The following is a 21,186-nucleotide window of genomic DNA, read 5'->3' on the forward strand; positions in this document are numbered from 1 at the left end:
TCTCTTGTGATAGTAGCTCATCTTAGACCAATTTATTTCTTTATTTTTACCGCGGTCACTATGTATATTTTGTGTTGGAGAAAATAGCAACGTCAACGCTCGATCTGGAAGTCTTTTAAGAAGCACGGACACTATTGGTGTATGGTTGAAAGAAAATCTGTGCCGTGTTACAATAACACTACCTTAAAAGCGTTATTTGCCCAGTAACGATGCAGTTAGAACCCTGGCACGCTTTCGACAGGCTACACAAACTAACTACGCTTAGTTCGCACCAACTATAGCGTAGGCGAACCTGACTTTGCTTAGACCCAAGGAAATAAACCTCATATAGAAGTGAAAGGCTTTTTTGGAAACCGTGTTCTATAAAAGAGGAAGGTAGGCTGCTTATATACTTATTAGTTTAACAACCTCCCTCTTTCTAGCCACAACTCATAGCTAAATAAGGGGGGAACGTGTGGTTATGTAATTACATGACCACAATTAATAAACAAAACATGGGCCACAATTCTAGCTTTAGAATGAACGTGTGGTGAAGTTCTAATACATTGAATGTATTTCCAACAATCCCCCACACATTCAAAGTAGAAGACTAGAAAGAAAGTAAAGTTTGAGCAATACAAACGAGTTGATCTTAATGTCAGTGTTTGAGAACTTGAACTGACATGTAGTGACACTGAGTAATTTTCTTCCCGGGAGTGATATGAATCTTGAACTCACTGGTTAGATAAATTTTGAACTCTAATGCAAACACCAACTCTAAGTAGCAGGTTCTACGAAAGTCAAACTCTTTGACTTCTTATGAATATCCTTTGTATTCAAGTCTGTTATGTCTATCTTAATATGGACCTCCACCTTGTCAAAGTCTATCTCACCATAGACTCTTAACTCGGACAAGTCTTATCGCATTATAGACTTTTATAACTTTTCAAGTCCATCTCAATATAGACTTTTAACTCTATCAAGTCTATCTCAGTATAGACCACCTTTAAAGGCTTATAGAATAGTTAAAGACGTAAAGCAATTGTAAGTCTTTTCTTTCTATCATAGGCACTATTCTTTGCAGTGCAAATGACAGTTTGTGAATCACAATGTATATGTAGTGAAGGTGTTGGACACCCCCACAACTGCACGTTTATCAACATATTTCTTAGCCACTTAGCTTCTTGGGATACCCCCTCATTACACTCCTGGAAATCTGCATTTTTCCGACCACCAAAAAGTGGTCGGAAAAGGGTGATTTCAGGTCGGAAATGCAATTTCCGACCAACTTACCGACCACTTTATGGATTCGGAAAAAAGCCCTAACTGTTACCGACAACTACTCAAGGTGGTCAAAAATACCGGCTTCTTGTTGAGAACGTCGGAACTACTAGTTGTCGGATAGAAAGCGCATATTTTCTACCACTAGTGGTCGGTAATTGATCGGAATTACCATCCACTGGTGGTCGGTAAGATTTACAAAGAAAAATTAAAAAAATTGAATTACCGACCACTAGGTGGTCGGTAAGATTTACTAACCAAAAAAAATAAATTTTAAAATTCTACAAATGAATTATGGACCTATTACAATTATACAAATTTTAACACCACAATATTAAATTCTACAATACAATTACCAATTTAAGAAAATCAAACATTAGTCAATCATTTAAATCAAGATGTAACAATTGTTTCACCATCAAAAATACATTTGTCAAAATATTAGCTAAACATGCATGCTAATAAGGTTTTGTAGCAATTGTTTCAGCATCCAAATGAGTTATAAGAAGCTTGAAACAATTGCTACAAATGGTCTATTCTTAAGTGTTACTACAAATGAGTTATAAGCATCTATTTAAAGTTCTAAACCGTAAATGGCTACCACAAAACGGGAGAAACTTTTGGATTCAATGATGGGTGAAAGAGGATTTGACGGATAAAGGAACGAGCACACAACATCTTCTTCCAAGTCCTGAACTTTTATAGCAAAAGGCAGCCAGTGGTGGAAGAGCAGAAAGATTCAAAAAGAAAAACTTAGAAAGTAGCTAGGTAGATAGGTACCTTCTTAATCCCTCTGGCAAGCCTCGGTGGCTCATCCACTTCTCAACTTCGAGACGCCTCAGTGACATTTCCAACTGCCTAAACATGCAGAATAACATACATACATACATACATACATAATTCTACTAATTAATGAGAAGTTCAAAGAATCATAAAGCTAGCTAGGTGAGATCGAAACTACAAGTTTGTCTACAATATAATGCACGGCATTCAAAGTAACACTTGTACCTGCTACCAAGAGACTGTAGAAAGTTTTGCATATTTCCAATGAGCATAGCAAACAGTAAGAGGCCTAGTCCAATAATGGCCATGGTGAAAAGAACTTCCCACTCGAAGTAACTTGGAACTAGATTCCCAGCAAGCGTACTTATTTGCTAACCACGCACCAAAAAATAATAATTATAACAGATCAGATGGCCGGATAATTAAGAAATGCATGCATTTACCATATATTTACACCAAATCTAAAATTTTGCAATGCTTTACCACCACACCACACAAACAATATATATAATAAATAATTAAAAACAATGATAGATGAAGACAATTTATGAAGATTGAATACCTGGAAGCCCCAAAACAGTGAGTATATATATCTCGTAAATAAACTATGCTTTGTTGTGAGGTTGACTGCTTGCTCATATATTCCATAATCAAAACAATTAGTACTAAAACAAGCAATTGAATTTGTATCATTCTTCCATTGATTCCATGCTGGATCTGATGAGAATTTACTGTAATCATTGTCGTGCCCACAGTCAATGAATTCCCTGCACCTTCCTATTTCAGAAGTATGACAGGCATCACGAAGACATTGATTCACCCTCTGCAGGATCAGTAGGAAAAAGAAAAATAAGGAGGACAGAGCTGAAGGAAGGCCGCCTATACATTGAAGATATGATTTTAAAATACATTTTCCAATTATACTGCAGGCATATAAGTTCCAAGAGAGAATTTCAATGATTATGAAGTAAGTGCTTCATAAACTTTTTTGCCCTGGGTTATCCAAGTAGCTTATGTAAACCTCAGCAAATTAAAGTCATGGAACCAAAATCTAAAAATTATCTAAATTAGTTTCATACCTGTAATCCAAAAAGATACCAACATGACCCCACCACATGGCTAGACAGCATAAATGTTAGAAGATTTGTCACAAAGGAAGCAGTGACAGCATTATATTATACTAATAATAATAATAATAATAATAATAATAATAGCAATACATGTTCGACAAGTACCTTTGATCTGAACTCTGTGAGGAGAATAGTCACCCGAAGTAGCATGTGTATTAAGTATATGAAATTAGTCAAGCTCCTCAAAATCACAATTGTGGTTGTCAAGGGCCAGTTCAGTACAATGCATTTGTTATCCTATAACAAAAGTAGAAAGGCAAACAAAACATCATAAAACACATGTGTGCCCGTAGTTAAGAATAGGGGAAAAAAACATAATGGATACTAAGTGCCAAATCTTGATTGGTCAAAGAGGGAAATTCAAAACATACAAATCAGTGAAACACACAAAAGAAAGGCAGGTATGCTAAACAAATTGAAAAACATGGGTGCACGTAAGAACATTACAAATTTTTAATTGGTCAAAAAAGCTAATTAATTAAGAACTCTCGAAATTGTTCAAAGAATGCTAAATACAATTGTACAAATAAGTTCTTGGCTTTCTGTTGGACCATAAATTCATCAGTGTTGAGCTCGATTTTATCTACCTATGGTACACATATATTTACTCTAGCATCACCATGTTGTAGAAATTAAAAACACAGATAAAAATTGGTATGGTGCTTTTATTTCGGATTTTGATTAGTGTCTTATGGTAATTGACTTCTAAGTTATAACTAAACAGAGTGCTTTAATGTTGGGAGTTCACTAGATTCATCTGTCATGTGAAATATATTGCAATCAGTACTTACACGAGCCAATATTTATGTAATGTTTTATATGTCACTATCTTCCTTTTAGGAAAGGTTGCATCACCAACATTTTGCATATCACAAAGTAATATATTATAAATAGTATTAGTTTATTACAGGGTGGGCAAAGAAAGAAATTTTTATCATTCTAAATCATATTTAGAAAACTCTGCTAACAATTAGATACATGCTAAATATCATTTTTTTTCACCTCATAAAAGCAAATTTCTAGACAGAGATTCTAAATGCAATACGCATATATGTAATTCAGTTGAAGTGCAAGAGTTATATAAGACAACCACAGTTAAGTGAATACCTTATTCACAGTCAGCAAAAAGAAGAACAAGGGATCAATAAAAACTGCAAATGAACATGAGAAGACAGAATTTGTTCCACCGCTGCACCACTTTAGCATGTGGATTCATGACACCTGGAAGGCATGACCACAAGAAAGAACATAAGTGAGTTTCATCTCCCATCTTCTCCTTCTGCAACTGCAGCTTCTTCTGCATAACAAAATGGTGCAGCTTAACAAAACCATCCCATGCATATATTGAGTTGTTCTGCAAAATCTCAAAGTTTCATCAGAAACTATCAAGAAAATCTTCTGAAGCAACAGAATTGAATGAAAGATTTAGACAACATATATAAATAAGGCATGAAGTTAGAATAAAGGAAAACTTCTACATTAGAAATGCAAATAGATATGCCGAAAGAGCATAGATATTCCAAATACATTAGAAGTTTTATGCTATTTTCTCAATGAATCCTATAACCAGTTTGGAACTCAAGTTGAGGAGGTTTTTGCAGTTGCTAAAGCAAGTTCAATCAGTTCATTAGAGCTCATTGAATACCTAAAACTTGTGTCCACAATATATATTAAATTTAATCCTAAAATCTGAAACTAAAAAGTTGATTGAGCTTGCTATTACCATCATATTATAATATCAAATATACCTTTTCCATGCCCAAAGATGCGAGTGATGTTGTGGTTTTTAGTATCCCAAACTCGAATCGTGCCATCCTCTGATCCAGACACCAACAGGGATCCATCCATACTGAAAGCTAAGCATGTAATGCCCTTACTGTTTCAATGACAAGGTCAAATCATTTAAAGTAAAATCACGAAAAGACGGCATAGGAAAGTCAAGTATCCATTCAGATAAGACTTTCCAAGAATTTAATGAAGAAAATGAAATACAGAGTTTACCATTCATAAATTTATAGAAAGCAAAGGCTTGAATGTTTGAATACCTATGTTCAGTTAAAGAACCAATGACATACTTCAGTTTCAGACCTTGATCCATAGTTCAATTTAACAATGGATAGTGTCATGTGCCCCACATGCCATGTGCCCTTCATAGTCGACACAAATAACTTCGATAGTGTCACTAATGCAATTCTTATCATCAAGGTGAATTTACAGGGCCAAAAGCTCAACAGCAAAAAAAAAATAAATAAATAAATAAAAATCTAATACAGTGTTATTCTACTTAATAACATTTTCTTAAATTATCATCTAAATAGACAAATCAACATTTTATTCTACTTAATAACATATTGTTAAGTTATTTGTGGTTTCAATGTCATGTGTTTGTTTGTTGACATTTCCAACCCGGTTTTGCTTTCAAACAGATTTTATTAATTAGTGAACTCTATACCTCAACAAATTACAAGTGAACTCTATCACCCAGCTTGAGTGCAAAATAATCCCTAATAATTCTTATCTAACATTGATAAGGCACAAAAGACATATGCTTTACATATACTTAAGTACTTAATACAACAAGCCAAAAAAAAAAAGAAGTATGCACCTATAAATAGCTTACCAATAATAATGATTCTGTCGTTGGTTCCCAACCAAGTTGATGTCCAGCCTCCACACCAAGTTGAAGAACATAAAAGGTTCTTGCACACAAAGCAAAATGATGGTAATAAAATGCAACTTCCAGAGCTTGAACACAAAGAATTCATACTTTATAGAGGTGGTGATATTGTTCAGCTTGCTTCCTACTTTTTTGAACCAAAACTCTAGAATCAGGTCACATGTCACTGCAAACAAGAACCGAATATTATTCAAGACGAACTTCTTAAGCATGATTCATGAAACCAGAAGTAGATTAATTTATAATCAGTTAATTTTATCACTTATCTCATACGGTGAACATTGGGTAGAAACACAACTAACTAGGAATACAAGCAGAAGAACTAGGAAGACTAAAGATGGACATATACACCAATCAACAGAAGTAAATAAATGATATAAGTGCATATAAACATCAGCTATAGTACCTGTATACAACTCCAATATTTGGAGTGAAAATCTGAAACTTTTGCACCTGTGGTTAATAAACTGAAGTATCATTATCAAACCATTGATATTCAAAATACAACCAAATATAGTATAAAAAAAAATATGATGATGAAAGAAAGACAATACAAGTTAGATGGCACATGAGTGTAAAGGTTCATAGATACCTACACATATTCTTATATAACCTAGGACTACTTTAAAGTTCAAGATAATATCACCAAAAATCTAGTTTGGACTATGGTATCCCATAATAATAAATAAATAAATAAGAAGAATTATATGGCATTAGATTCATTGCTGTAAATAAATAAATAAGAAGAAGAATTATATGGCATTAGATTCATTGCGGGAAGAAACTGCAAAATTGCAAAAACCAAGGAAAAATAACCTAAACGAGTATTGGCATACTAGTGGAGGTGGCAGCAGAGCAACAAGCATTGTAGAATAAATCATCTCTACGCACACGCATACACCAAAGAAATGTATATGTAGACTAACCTCGCAAGGCTCCTCTACCAAATTAGAAAAGCTTACCTTCCATTGGTATACAACAGACAAACAACCCTAATAAGTTAGGAATAAGTATGTAAAATTAACATAGAACCCTAATAGAACCCTAATAGACAAATAACCTAATAGAAAGGCTCCTCTACTATGTAAAATTAACATACAAACAACAGACCACCTACCCCTGCGACCAAACAACCCTAATAAGTTACAAATCAAATTGATTCACCAACAACTGAGAGTAAAAATTCAAACATTGAGGAAGATAACGAATAGGAACACATAACACTTACCATGAGGGAGAAACGAGACGGAATATCTCCAGTATGTCGGTAACAAGCCACGAGTCGACATTGGCGGCCACCGCTGGAGACGAAGTGGTTGAGAGAGTTAGAGAGTGAGAGGTAGAGAGGCGGAGACGAGAAGACTTTGCGATGAGCGATGAGCGATGAGCGATGGTGGATTGGTGGCGTTGGCAGTCTAGGTTAAAGACAGAGAAGCGATAAGTCGATAACATTTGAGGTGATGAGTGAGAGGGATAAGTGGCGGAAATTAAATGGGGTTGAGAGTTTCGAAAGAAAATAATAATAATTAATATTTAATAATTTAATAATAAGGATTTTCGACCACCTACAGTGGTCGGACACTAAAACTAATTTTAAAAATTCAAAGAGCAAAAAAAAAAAAAAGTCTCGACTTATTTCTAACATCCTAGTAAAGCTGATCGGCATTTCCGACCACCATGGTAAATGTAGTCAGAAATTTCGACATTTTTCGTCCAACTTAATTCTTGACGAAAAAATTTTAAAAAATCACTTTTTCCGACCATTTCTGTTGGTGGTCGGAAAAGTGGTCAGAAAATTGAAAAATTCCAGCAGTGTTATATTTAATAAGAGGCGGTTAGCCCTTTCTCACTCAAGTCAGAGATCTCTTTAAGTCTACCTCAACATAGACCACCCCAATTGAGTATAAGTCACCAAGATCACTTTTTACTCATGTCATTATGCGGTGAATTCATTAGGTTTGTCTCAACAACACCACCCTTCTCAAAGATTTATGAATTCATTAAGAGCTGTAGCTCAACCTCACAAGTACACACACTGTAGGAATGACCAACTAGTGTACTATTTTGTAACTCTTTTCATGGTTTCGTTTGACCACAGAAGTGGGACCCACCACGAATTCATTACCACTTGGACTTTAAGTCCTTCCAATGATTCAGCGACTAATCCTCATAATTAGCCCTCAAGTAAGTTGATTCTCTTGATCAAACTTACATGCACTTTGACGAGTACTTCGTTTACTCGTAAATAATCCCTTGAGATTTTCATGCTTAACATGAAACATTCTCTTTCATCATTATTCTCAATACAACAGAGAAACTTTTGATAAAAATATAAGGAGTTAATTACCCCCACAATGCAACACTTATAAATATTTTTATCAAATGTATTTGATCTCTTACCCAGACTGATCTTTGGTGCCCAACATTAGCTCCTTTGTAGACTGAGTTTTGCCGATTTGTTTTGTGGAGCACTATAGAAGCTTCGCACTCTACCTGATACATACTCAACAGTTGAATATATTTCAACAAACTTGGTTATCTCAACTCATCATAATTACCCTTTAAATAGGAATTAGAAGTCTTTCAAGACTCAACCAAGAATTTAAATAATATATATACAAATTCTCATTGTTAGTAAGCCATAGAGATAATGTTGTCCACATGCTACTTCAAGTTGAACAACACAATCACAAACTTCACATCATATTCTTAAAAGAAATTAATCTCATACGTAAAGAATATGTTCAAACTAACATTTATTAGGGAATATATCTCAACAATGTGAATTTAACAAGTATAGCTTTAACACTCAAAGTTATTCCACCTGCAAAACTTTTTCTTCACTTGAGAAAATTAAACTCATATAAAGCATTCATATGATGCCGATCAAAATTACTATTGCAGTACTTCAACAATTTCTATTGCAAGACTTTGATTGTTTAACAACATACGAAAGTCAACCTCATTTCAAGTGATGATCAAGTGGCGCTCTAACTAGCCTGCATGATCAACACCTTCTTAAAAACTCCCAGGTTTAGTGGTGAAACCAAAGTTTACTTAAAAACCATCTTCCTAGACAGAGTATTCAAGAATGATGACTTTCCCATGTTAGTCTCGGTACATAATTCAGATATTTGAGATTATGTTACTGTAAAGTATATATGTATCTCATCAAATGGTGCAATGTTTGTAACATATCCACAATATAACACATAATGTTATAAATTCGATATGTGCATAAGTACACAATTTATAAACTTTAAATCAGATTGTCGATTTAATCAATTAGTAGTAGTGTTAAATCAACACTTCTAACACAACAAAATCATAAAGCTCATACATGTGAATAATAACAATTCACTTATCCTTGTGCATACCGCTGTTAATTTTCTCTATAATATTCAAAGCACTCACCATATAAAATATGAAATGGTAATTTCTAAAAAGCTTGTCACAATATATATTTCACGTTTCAAATGCTCTCAAAGCATAATAATAAAATGGATGCAGGGATATAGGCAAACCATCTTCTAAATTATGTCATTATGACAATTTTAAGAGAATATGGTCAATGCCCAATAATATATGACTACTTGTGCTCAAAATAATCATTTGCATATAATAGTCTGTTATCATATAAATATTCATGTATCATATTAAAATATGAGGATACAATTAGACAAACCTCATCGGAGTATGGTCAAAGCTCCGATATGAATCCAATAATTATTTATGTTGTACTCCCTTGCTTAAAGGTTACACATAAGTCGAAGCAGTGTGCTTCACTAGTATTGTTCTGCATGAAGCTGCTGCCTTCCACTGCTGATCTGTGTTGTTGCTACACCATCATGTCGCCAGAAAATTATTATAATATGCTCCATGATTTGAGTAGTTGACTGTTGCTAAACTAACGCTTTTAACTGTTGGGGAAAATAGCAACGTCAACGCGCGATCTGGAAGTCTTTTAAGAAGCACAAACACTATTGGTGTATGGTTGAAAGGAAATCTATGCCGTGTTACAATAACACTACCTTAAAAGCGTTATTTGCCCGGTAACAGTGCAGTTAGAACCCTGGCACGCTTTCGACAGGCTACACAAACTAACTACGCTTAGTTCGCACCAACTATAGCGTAGGCGAACCTGACTTTGCTCAGACCCAGGAAAATAAACCTCATTTAGAAGTGAAAGGCTTTTTTGGAAACCGTGTTCTATAAAAGAGGAAGGAAGGCTGCTTATACTTATTAGTATAACAACCTCCGTCTTTCTAGCCACAACTCATAGCTAAATAAGGGGGGAACGTGTGGTTATGTAATTACATGACCACAATTAATAAACAGAACATGGGCCACAATTCTAGCTTTAGAATGAACGTGTGGTGAAGTTCTAATACATTGAATGTATTTCCAACATTTAGTACTTGAATTATTTATTTTGACAATAATGCATGTTAAACGCATATACAATAAATAATAAATAAATGATTAATATTTTCTATCAAATGCGTATAGGAAACTTGTCAAAAAATAATTCATTAGATCAAAAATATTTGTCAAACTCGTAAAGACTTAGTCAAAATAAAATTGAGAAAAAGAAATATCATTAAATTTTGAACCCCTTATTTCTTTTTTATTAGTCTCACATTTTTACCTGAATATTGAAGAATTATGAAGAAACCAAGAATAAATTTTGGGAAAAATTCATGAAGATATTACCGTGGAAATCATATTGGAGAAGAAAATAATTTAGAAAGCAGTGGAAGATATATTTTGGAGCAGCTGATTGGCATGCAATGCGAGCGCTATGCCTCCTTAGCAAGCTTGGCTAGCCCAAATAATTTATACTCTCGGGAGGTTCGAAGAACTCCATCCATTCGCATTGGCTAGCGCTTCTAATTGCCTCCTTAGCAAGCTTGTCCGCAACGTGGTATGACCAATCAAGGGCCCTGTGGGAGGTTTCCATTCCACTGCCTGCTTTGAATCACTTACCAGCCGCATCCTCTTCGCCCACTGAAGGCCAAGAAGAATAGCTTTCAACTCTCCTTCTGTGGCGTTGGTAGATCTTGTCGAGCTGAGCTACTATAACCGCCTTCCCACGTACCATTTGGACTCCTCCGCAACCGGTGAAAGCCGCATCCGTATGGAGTGTACGCCAGCCTTCGCTCGCATCATCTTGTCTTATCTGCTTCTCCATGTTTGAACCCGGGCATTTTCTTTTCGCAAACGCCTTTTCGCCTCATTGTGTTGCTCGTAAATCCACTTAACCTTTCTTCTCCAGTCCCAAGTTTCTTCCCTGAAGACTTTGTTGCAACGCCATCTCCAGAGCCACCACACCGTATGTGCAAAAATTTCACCCCAGTTTTCTATTTTGACGCCATTCACCTGATTGCCTGCGATATTTTTGGTTAGCCAACTATCAAAATCAATAGAAAAAAATTCATTAGTGGCCCCGTGGGGTAGTAATACCTCCCAGATTTGAGCTGCCTCCTTGCAAAGTCTGATGTAGTGGTCGACATCCTCGTTATGGTAGTTGCAGCTTGGGCATTTTGTATTCATGGTGAAGCCCCTTCTTCTCCGTTCCATATTTGTCATATTGTACGAGATTTAATTCAAGAAAGAGGTGAGATTGCAACAAGAGGTGAGGTAGCATGAATTAATTAAGGACGTGATATTGCAACAAGATGTGAGGTTGCAAAATTTGATTAAGGAGGTGAAATTGTAACAAGAGGTAAGGTTGCACAAATTAATTAAGCGGGTAAGATTGCAACAAGATGTAAGGTTGCACAAATTAATTAAAGAGGTGAGATTGCAACAAGCAGGTAAAGATGCAATAAATTAATAAACGATATGAGAGATTACAAGCAGCTGATGACGTAGTAATTTAATTAAAAGGCAGGAGAGAATTTACAATTAATGAAGTAGTCATGCGCTCAGATTAAATTGGAAGGAGGTGCAGTTTGAGAACTAGTTTTTTAATGGAAATTGTGACAATAATTGTGTTGATTTCATGTTTTGTCACTAATTTATGGTAATTTTGATGAGTAATTAGTTATTACAATGACTTGGTCACTATATAATATAAAAAATATTATATATAATAAAATAATGATTAATTCGACCAATTAATTGAAACAATCAAAGTATTAGTTTGGTTGATTATATATATACGAGAAAAGGGTCAAATAGACCCCTAAACATTACCCTAAAGATCAATTAGCCCCCTAAACTTTATAAAAGGTCAATTAAACACTCAAACATGCTAAATTTGATCAATGAAGCCCAAAAACTGATAAATGACTTGTTTTTACCGGTCATTTTAATTCCGGCGACGAAATCCGGCCACCGGCGATTTTTCCGGCGGCCGGCGAATTAATTTTCTGGCCGTCCGGTCGTCTTCCACCGGAGAAGACGACCGGACGGCCGCTTCTCCAATGGAGAAGGCGGCAGGCGGCCGTCTGCCGCCTTCTCCAGTGGAGAAGACGACCAGATCTGGTCGTCTTCTCCATTGGAGAAGATGACCAGATCTGGTCATCTTCTCCAATGGAGAAGACGACCAGACGGCCGTCTTCTCCATTGGAGAAGACGACCAGATCTGGTCGTCTTCTCCAATGGAGAAGACGACCAGATCTGGTCGTCTTCTCCACTGGAGAAGGCGGCAGACGGCCGCCTGCCGCCTTCTCCATTGGAGAAGCGGCCGTCCGGTCGTCTTCTCCGGTGGAAGACGACCGGACGGCCACAAAATTAATTCGCCGGCCGCCGGAAAATTCGCCGGTGGCCGGAATCCGTCACCGGTGGCCGGATTTCGTCGCCGGAATTAAAATGACCGGTAAAAACAGGTCATTTACCGGTTTTTGGGTTTCATTGACCAAATTTAGCATGTTTGAGTGTTTAATTGACCTTTTTTAAAGTTTAGGGGGCTAATTGACCTTTAGGGTAATGTTTAGGGGTCTATTTGACCCTTTTCTCTATATATACTAGTTTTTTAACGCGCATTGCGCGATTGGGATAATGCCCAATGCTTTTTTTTTAAATAAGTACTTTAAAGTATATTAAGGCAAGATTATATTGAAATTGTTCATGCATAGATAATTGAAGGTTGAATTTGCGTATTTAAATAGGTAATTCTTCTCCCAAAGGTTGAGTCCCCAACCCCAAGGCCCCCTCACACTCCGACCCGACAGAGTGGTTGAGTCCCCAACCCCAAGGCCCCCTCACACTCCGACCCGACAGAGTATTGTGGGAAGTTGTAAATCACGGTGACTCAATCGTTCAACAGACAGGGCCAAATGCTGATACGCACAAGGAATCTGCCCACTTTGAACATAATTCCCGCATTGCCGCCGCCGAGGTTCAAACCTTGGTCTCTTCTCCCAAATACTACCTACTAAACCATTGAGCTAAGCCCGTGCGGGTTAAATAGGTAATTCTAAGTTTACAAATGCAAGATAATATATTCAATATTGATTATAATTGTCAATAAAATAATTGTATAGATATGGTTGAAATCAAATACGGGACATGCATAAGGGAGAACAAATAAAAATTAGGACATAAAATATTAAATATATACTAATATTGTTTGAGGAGATTCCGACATTAGGATTTGTGGTTAAGTTCTATTAAGACTTTTTTTATTAGAATTAGATTAATGGTGTAGTTATAATTCTATATTAGACTTTAATATTAGAATTGGACTAACGGTGAATTAACGGAAAAGTTAAATGGATAATCATATAATTAAGGATAAATTAGAAAATCTTAAAAGAAAAAAATTAAAACCTCAACAATATGAACCATTCATTTGATTTAATAATTTGGCGGTCATTTTTTCTACCCAATGTTAATAATTAAATAAGGTCAAATCCGCTAACGCTAACCGCTAACTGCTAATTGTCAAACAAGGACATTGCGAGGTAGTTCTCACTTCAATTTGTTGTGTGATTTGAATACTCTCTTTGTCACAAAATCTCTCAGGTAGTTAATATGGTTGGCTTTATTAATTATATTTTTTTAAATTTTTTCATGGTATTAATAAAATACTTGGTAAATAAATATATAGCATTATTTTATGTTATAACTTTGATATTTAATTAGAAAAATAGTGCACAAAAAAGATAATAGATAATGTAGTGAATATAATCAATTGATGAATTTGAATGTAAAAATTTTTACATTTGAGAAAAATAAAGACAATATAACTAATGAAAATATTTATTTTAATTAATTTATTGATAATTAATAATTTGTTTTTCACGGAATAAAGACATTGTAAGGACAATGTAGCGAATATAATCAATTAATAAATTTGAATATAAAGAATTTTTTATATTGAAGAAAAATAAAGACAATATAACTAATAAAATTATTTATCTTATTTAATTTATTGATAATGAATAATTTTTTTTTTTGAATAAAGACATTGTGGACACATAATTCTAAATTAAAGAAATGCATATGTATTATTTTTTGTTGTAACTACTAAATTATTATTTATATAATTTAATAAGAGTAAAATAAAGTACTAATTATGCCAACTTTGATTGGGATGAGGTTCGAACCTAAGACCTTTTTTTTTATTAAAATCAATGAATAAGTTAACGGTGAACTAACGGCAATTCTTAAAATTTTAACGGAATTAGTAACGGTGTGTGGGTATTTTAGAAAATTTTAGTGTAAAATTTAAATCTGATCAATCTTTTAATCAATCTGAGCCATTCATTTGATTAAAATATGTGACCGCCATTTTTTCTACCCATTATAGGTCTAACTCTCTTGGGCTCTTATTAGTATATAGTAGATTTTTCTACCCATTATAGGTCTAACTCTCTTGGGCTCTTATTAGTATAGTAGATATATGTGTGTGTGTGTGTAACAATTTCACCCACACGGTAATTCAATTTTAAAATTTAATCAAAGTATTGAACAAGTTTAGTATTTTTGTACATTACCAAAAAAAAAAAAAAAAAAACTAATTATTTAAAATATTAAGTATAGTTAAATATTCCCGATTGTTATGTATTTTTTCTTTAGTAATTATTTATTGAATTTGGAAAGTAAATGATAAAAAGATATTGTGCCTTTTTTTGTTTTGTTTTTGTTGTTTTCTACCGAATTTTTATCCGAATATTTATTTCTTTACATATATAAAATTTAGAATTTTATCCTTTCAAAAAAAAATTTTAGAATTTTACAAAAACCTTCCAAATTTCTACAGAATCTTCTACGATCCTGATTTTTTGTTTTCATTACCCTAGGGTCTTTTTGTGTATTTGTCTAAATTTGTTAAGTTTATTAGTGAAATGATATTTTAGTATCCCGTTAACCCTACATCAACCACAAATTAGTATTAGAAATTTAGAATCCTTAGTTGATGATGTCTCCATTCGGCGTTACTCCCCTTCTCCATTCGTGCATATAATCGACGGTGTATTCGTAGCTTTTTTCCGGCAGAGCAATGGCGAGTCTGAGAGGCCACCATCCGAACATGCAACGCCCTTTTCCGGAAGTGTCTACTAGTCGACGGGCGAAGAGGCACCCTTCCGAACGAGGTAAGCAGTCCTCTTTCGCCTTCTGGTGTATTTTTTGTTGTTTTGGTTAACATTCAGTGCGGTTTCCGTCACTTTTCCCCCAATCTCTGTTTTCTTTCCAACTCTTCCTAATTTCCTTTTATTTACGAAATACGAAATCTTGCAGTTGAAGAATACAACGGTTTTAGCTTTTGATTTCGACTGAAGCCTCCTTATTCTATCAATTTAATGGCTCAACGTCGGCCACTCAAAACCGTAGCGGATGCAAGTAGGGATTTAATAAGTGAGCTGCCAGTAGAGGTAATGGACAGAATTTTGGAGTGTTTGCCCACCCGAGACGCCGCCAGAACTGCTCAGCTCTCAAGGCACTGGAATAATGTTTGGTTGCAGCATGGGCGGCTTGCGTTTGATTGGGAATTCTTGCTGACTGTCCAAGAGTGCCAAGATGATTATGGTAGAGCGCTCATGAACATAATCAATAATATCCTCTTTTCCCGTGCTTGGCCGGTTAAGAAATTTACTCTACAGATTTCATGTGCTGATCCTAAACCGCGGCAGTATGATGTTGATAGGTGGTGTCGTTTTCTGTCAACGAATGGTGTGGAGGAACAGAACATATCTTTATATAAGTATCTAGAGCCAAAATATCAGTTGCCATTTTGTTTACTCTCTTGCAGCATAATTAAGCAACTGATAGTCCAAGGTCCCTTTATTGATTTTCCTGTAAATGCTTGTGATATATTTTCCAATGTCACTTCATTAGCTTTCTTGCATGTTGAATTTAAGCACAGTGTTGATGGAATTGCCTCTAGTATTAGTATTCCTAAGCTTGAGAAGCTGGCTTTTGAGCATTGTATAGGGATCAGTGAGTTTGAGATCAGCCCTCCAAAGCTTGCAATTTTGTCTGTTATTGGTTCTATGTATGGTCTGGTTGAATGGACGAGATGGTTGGCACCACATTTGAAAACCATTAAGAGTCTTTGGTTGTGTGGCTCTTCGTTGTCGGTGAGAATCTAATTCATTTTACTTGATGCAAATGGATGGATAGTTATAATTCTTTACTTTCTCATGGCTTGTTAAAGTTCTTGTTGTGGCTAATTTTTTTTTCTTTATTGCTATTTTTAAGTGTATGGATGCATCTACGTTTCCAATTGCAATAAATCTGCAAGTGATGAAGCTATATGATTTAAATTTTGGTTGTTGGAAGCAGCTCGCCTTTGTTATGCAATTGCTTACAAAATGCCCCAACCTATGTGAACTGCATGTTATGGTGAATAAGGTAGAGTATATATTTGGCAATCGTGTATGATACTTCTTGTTTTGCTTTTTCAAATATCCTCGTAGTTGTGCTTGTTTTTCATTTCTTCTTGAGTTATAGGGCTGGGAGGATGATGACAAAAAAGCTGCTTCAAGGCTTTTGGAGGATCCGGATGGTTGCTTAGCTATTCAGGAGCTAAAGATTCAGATGCTTAACACAATCCAGATTGAATCATTCAATGGATCTGCATTCGAAATGTTTTTTATGAAATTGCTGCTCTCAAAATTCCCTGCGCTAGAGAGAGTTGTTATTATGAAGCGTTGGGATATGAATGCCTCCAAGGTGAGAAAAATCCAAAGGAAGTTGGAATGCTTCCCTCGTGTATCTCCAAATGCACAAATTGTCTGCCCGGACAATTACTATGAGCCTATGCATAAGGACTGGTTGGATACCCATGGTTTTAGGCTTATCCACCCTTATTAGTATGGCGAATATAATCTCCATATGTACAATTTGGGTGCAACTTTGAAATGTAAGGAATGGTTGTAGTGACAGATACTACATTGTAATAGAGTCAGTAATATTAAAAAAAAAAATGGTTGTAGTGGCGGATACTACATTGTAATAGAGTCAGTAATATTCAAAAAAAAAAAAAAAGAATGGTTGTAGTGTTGGAATTTGAAATGTTTTCTAAGTTGTTCAGCATGAGGTATGCTATGTGACCCCGTAATGGGCAAGAAAACATAAGGAAAAATAAAGAAAGAATAATAGTTGGAACAGGAAAAGAAGAAAACAAGACTCAAAACTCCCTTAGACCCCTTTTTGGGATTGAATTTTTGCTTGTTCTATTATTCCAAATTAGACTTCCTAGGGTTGATTATAAAGGTTCCTAAATTAAGAATAATTATTTGATAATTTCTAAATAACTAATCTACCTAAACTAGTTCGAAGACGAGTAATAAATTAAATAACTATTTAGTAATTTTTAAATAATTATTTAGTAGTTTCTTAATATCTAAACTATATAATAATAATATAATAGTAAAAAAAAAATAAGACTTCCTCAACACGTATCATTGTACTTCAATTATGATTTTTTTTTTTGGGTGCATATGTTAGTTCATCTAACAATGTTAAGGCGTTTGATAGTCAGAAAAGTTCTTACCATAGATAGGCCAATTACTAGTCATTAAATCATTTTCATACAAATGAGAGGCCCTAAAGCGTAAGATCATCAACAGAAAATCCCAATACTCTTGTAGGATGAAAATCAATATATTCAAAACAAAGTGAAATGACATTTGAAAATATGCAATGATTAATAAATCAACACATACCCAATAAAGACGCAATCTCTTCGGTGTACGGCGGAAGCATGTAATAAAAACAAATGCGCATTTCGTCAACTTCTTTTTGTGTGACAACTAACAAAACATTACAAGTTATCACTGTTATAAAATGGACTACTAACCTCCATAACCCGACATGCATCATCATTATAAAAAAACTCAAATTTCCAAATACGTCCATTGTGCAACATGACTATTTTGTTAATTATAAAAAAACCCAACAAATGGCCGCACGAAGTTCATTGACTATATCTATCTCCATCATAATCTCGATAACTTTAACATATGCGAATTAAAGAGCAAATAAATTAAAACAAAATCATAATCCTTAAATGGATTGATATGGCAATCAAAAGCAAATTAAAGTAGAAATAAGAACAATAATTCTTCCTCAAAAAAAAAAAAAAAGAACAATAATTCAAATTATATTGCTTAAATACTAAGGGGCCGTTTACTAACTGAAAATTTCTGGAAACTGAAAAATAGAAAATATAATCATCTATCATCTATTTAGTTATATGTCACTATAACCACATTACTATGATTACATTCATTATTATCTTATTTTACTTATCACTATATTCTACTCCCCCTTTCCCATTTTTTCTGTCCTATTTACTATTCATTGGTCAAACCAACATTTTTTTCTTTGTATATCTTTTTTAATATTTTTTTTACTTATTTTTAAATTTAATTATTTGTGTTTAATAGTACTTTTAGTGTAGTTTCTAAATATATAATTTTTGTATACTAATACTAAACTTAATATTATGAAAATTTTGATTAAAAATAACTTCAGTCAAGCCTCGTTAATCGAACCAGGCACATAAGTTTCAACTAGACGAGATGGAAAAAGGCTTGATTCAAGCCCGAGCTCGTGCGCGCCGGCACCAATGTCGTCAGGGAATTGGCTGGCCTGCCTTGCGGCCGAAACTTGCCACCTGAGTTCGGCCTTTTCGTGGCTAAACTGAAGCTCCTTCTGTGACCGTTGCGGTCTTAATTCAGCTGTTACGGAGTTAATTCTTTGGAATTAATTCCAATTTTAATTTTGAATTAAAACTCAAGGTAGTGGTTGCTGTTATAGGAGTTGTGGGGGTGCCTTTTAATGCCAAAATAAAAGTTATCTAACTCCTTGATCCCTATATAAGAGAGTGTAGTGAGAAGCAGTTTTACACACAAGAGCACAAGCACTTTACACGAAACTTTGAGTTTTAAGCTTCAAAATTCTGCTTCTACTCCTTCTCTTTCTAAGCCTACTGTGTTCATAGCCGTGTCTTGCTCGGCGGATTCCTTGTTTGAGTGCTCAAACATTGAATCACTAGCAAGTTTTATCCTGGGAAGCCTAGGCCACAATGCTCCTAGCACTTTGGGAGGTGGCAAATAAGGTTTTAAGGAAAGAGTGCTCACTTGACTCTTGCAAAAACCCAACACCAAACACTAGCCAAATTTCTTCATCTTTTCTTCCCTTCTTTCCAGAAAATAATAGTCAATTTTATTTGATTATTATTTGTTTTTCCTACCAACGGTTCCTACAAAGTAAAAGTTATATATTCATATACATGTCATTCCAATGAATATATCCAAAAAAATATTTTAAATATTAGCTCAAAAAATATTAATATTATCTAAACTAAATTTGAGGTGAATTTAGTAGGTTATTGGTTCGGATATATTTTTTAGTTATTATGTTATATACATATATAAATTTTGTTCACTTATCAAATGTAAAAATCTTACATATATTAGACTTAAAAGTAAAAAAAAAAAATTAATTTATTTCATTTAAACCAAACATATGTAAAAATATTTTAAATATAAGATTGAAAAATCATTAGAAATTAAACTTGTGTTAATTTTATAATGTTAATCTAAAAAAATAGATTTGAAAAATTAAGTGTTAGTAAACAAGTTTTCTAAACAGAAAACAGAGAATGAAAAACAGAGAATGAAAACTGAAAAATTAGAAAACAGAAAACTGAGAACCGTTTTCTGTTAGTAAACGGATCCTAAGTTTCTAAAATATTAATTCAATACTAATAAATGAGTAGCATGTTAGCGGCAAATTATATCGTGCACCAGGGTGTACAATGCATTGTGTGCCCTAAGAGTATATGTGTATTATGTTAAGAGTTTATGTATGTTAAGAGTTTCTGTGTACTATGTTAAGAGTTCATATGTATTATGTTAAGAGTTTTTTTTTTTTTTTTTTTTTTTTTTTGGGTATACATTATGTTAAGAGTTTATGTGTATTATGCATTATGTTAAGATTATGTGTATTATGTTTGGAGTTTATGTGTATTCTATTATACAATTATGTACATACGAAATATGGGATTTTTAGGGCTCACAATGCATTGTGCGCCCTGGTGCATGATATAACAATTGCAAGTCAGCATTCAAATTGTATAAACCATATCATATCGTTCAATCCCAATGCGTACAACTCTAAACCTTTTGCATTTTTACAAAAAGCATTTCGAGTGTTCGAATTCATAGGCTTTGAGATCGCTGAAGATTTTTGTCGTTTGAGTAGTTTTCAGATCTCGGTGATCTCTCATTACAGTGACTTTCATGTCCCAAGCTTTTGGTAGACCACGAAGGACCTTTAGGTTGATTTCCTTCAAAGATGGTTCCTTTCTAAGATATGAGATCTCTCCAAGAAGTTTCGTGCACCTAAGCTCCATTTCGGTGACTGTTTCATTTGGAAGCATTTTGAAGTCTTCGAATCTTTTCATGGCCATAGTCAGCTTGTTATCATTTTCTTGTTCATCTCCCTTGCCTAGACCCATGAGAGTGTCCCATATTTCTTTTGCTGTTTTGCACTTTCGCACTCTTGGGAACAGCGAATCATCCAGGGATTTGTATAGGATATCACATGCAACATTATCAAGGTTAGCTCTTGTTTTCTCCTCCGAGGTGAGTTGAGACTTAGGCTTTGGAATCAACACTTCGGGATCTGCTCCTTGAGCTGCTGCTTGCGTGTTGACCATTGTTATCACGATAGGTCCATTTTCTATGACATCCCACATTTCGTCATGAATAGCCAAAAGGTGTGCTTGCATTCTTACTTTCCAATCATCAAACTTAGACAGGTTGAAAGTAAGAGGCCTAGATCTATTACCATGATCCTTTTCCATTTTTATGAAAAATGTGCAAAGAGAAAATTGAGAATTTTCTAAGAGTTTTTGAAAAGGGTTCTACCAGG

General features: G+C 34.5%; 2 protein-coding genes and 1 long non-coding RNA gene across 8 annotated transcripts; 1 reads left to right on the forward strand and 2 right to left on the reverse strand.

The window, feature by feature from the left end:
* Positions 1–381: 381 nt before the first annotated feature.
* LOC109147262 lies at positions 382–16,391 on the reverse strand. Its single transcript, XR_002048611.1, has 3 exons — positions 16,316–16,391; positions 7,979–7,992; positions 382–391 (listed from the first exon to the last, which is right to left on the reverse strand). It is a non-coding gene; the product is annotated as an uncharacterized LOC109147262 (long non-coding RNA).
* On the reverse strand, positions 1,620–7,332 carry LOC109147249 (probable cyclic nucleotide-gated ion channel 20, chloroplastic). Of its 5 annotated transcripts, XR_002048600.1 has the most exons (11): positions 7,079–7,330; positions 6,257–6,303; positions 5,794–6,016; positions 5,219–5,320; positions 4,922–5,049; positions 4,281–4,394; positions 3,279–3,410; positions 3,123–3,162; positions 2,606–2,866; positions 2,269–2,414; positions 1,620–2,118 (listed from the first exon to the last, which is right to left on the reverse strand). XR_002048600.1 is itself a non-coding variant. In XM_019294897.1 (6 exons), the coding sequence occupies exons 2-6, from the start codon at positions 3,171–3,173 to the stop codon at positions 1,858–1,860; spliced, it is 630 nt and encodes a 209-aa protein (XP_019150442.1). In that variant the 5' UTR covers positions 3,174–3,410; positions 4,281–4,394; the 3' UTR covers positions 1,620–1,857. The 5 variants fall into 5 exon arrangements, 3 of the variants coding, with proteins under 3 accessions (XP_019150442.1, XP_019150443.1, XP_019150441.1); XR_002048599.1 differs by lacking the exons at positions 1,620–2,118; positions 2,269–2,414; positions 5,219–5,320 and having other exon boundaries at positions 2,609–2,866; positions 3,123–3,410; positions 7,079–7,332; XM_019294897.1 differs by lacking the exons at positions 4,922–5,049; positions 5,219–5,320; positions 5,794–6,016; positions 6,257–6,303; positions 7,079–7,330 and having other exon boundaries at positions 1,620–1,951; positions 2,041–2,118; positions 3,123–3,410.
* On the forward strand, positions 15,459–17,345 carry LOC109147239 (F-box/FBD/LRR-repeat protein At1g13570-like). Of its 2 annotated transcripts, none has more exons than XR_002048597.1 (4): positions 15,459–16,379; positions 16,501–16,653; positions 16,753–17,177; positions 17,302–17,345. XR_002048597.1 is itself a non-coding variant. In XM_019294876.1 (4 exons), the coding sequence occupies exons 1-3, from the start codon at positions 15,603–15,605 to the stop codon at positions 17,113–17,115; spliced, it is 1,293 nt and encodes a 430-aa protein (XP_019150421.1). In that variant the 5' UTR covers positions 15,459–15,602; the 3' UTR covers positions 17,116–17,150; positions 17,293–17,321. The 2 variants fall into 2 exon arrangements, 1 of the variants encoding a protein (XP_019150421.1); XM_019294876.1 differs by having other exon boundaries at positions 16,753–17,150; positions 17,293–17,321.
* Positions 17,346–21,186: the final 3,841 nt, after the last annotated feature.

Source organism: Ipomoea nil, unplaced genomic scaffold, assembly GCF_001879475.1.
Source record: "Ipomoea nil cultivar Tokyo-kokei standard unplaced genomic scaffold, Asagao_1.1 scaffold1978, whole genome shotgun sequence".
Taxonomy (NCBI): domain Eukaryota; kingdom Viridiplantae; phylum Streptophyta; class Magnoliopsida; order Solanales; family Convolvulaceae; genus Ipomoea; species Ipomoea nil.

What these genes read in the sequence shown, in the direction of transcription:
- LOC109147249 (XM_019294896.1), bottom strand. Translation starts at nt 7,302, where the DNA reads ATGTTATCGACTTATCGCTTCTCTGTCTTTAACCTAGACTGCCAACGC. An exon ending in CGACAGAATCATTATTATTG is followed by an intron (nt 5,050 to 5,793) that starts GTAAGCTATTTA and finishes TCATTGAAACAG; the next exon opens with TAAGGGCATTACATGCTTAG. An exon ending in CATCTTTGGGCATGGAAAAG is followed by an intron (nt 4,471 to 4,921) that starts GTATATTTGATA and finishes TTTGTTATGCAG; the next exon opens with AAGAAGCTGCAGTTGCAGAA.
- LOC109147239 (XM_019294876.1), top strand. Translation starts at nt 15,603, where the DNA reads ATGGCTCAACGTCGGCCACTCAAAACCGTAGCGGATGCAAGTAGGGAT. An exon ending in TGTGTGGCTCTTCGTTGTCG is followed by an intron (nt 16,380 to 16,500) that starts GTGAGAATCTAA and finishes GCTATTTTTAAG; the next exon opens with TGTATGGATGCATCTACGTT. An exon ending in TGCATGTTATGGTGAATAAG is followed by an intron (nt 16,654 to 16,752) that starts GTAGAGTATATA and finishes CTTGAGTTATAG; the next exon opens with GGCTGGGAGGATGATGACAA.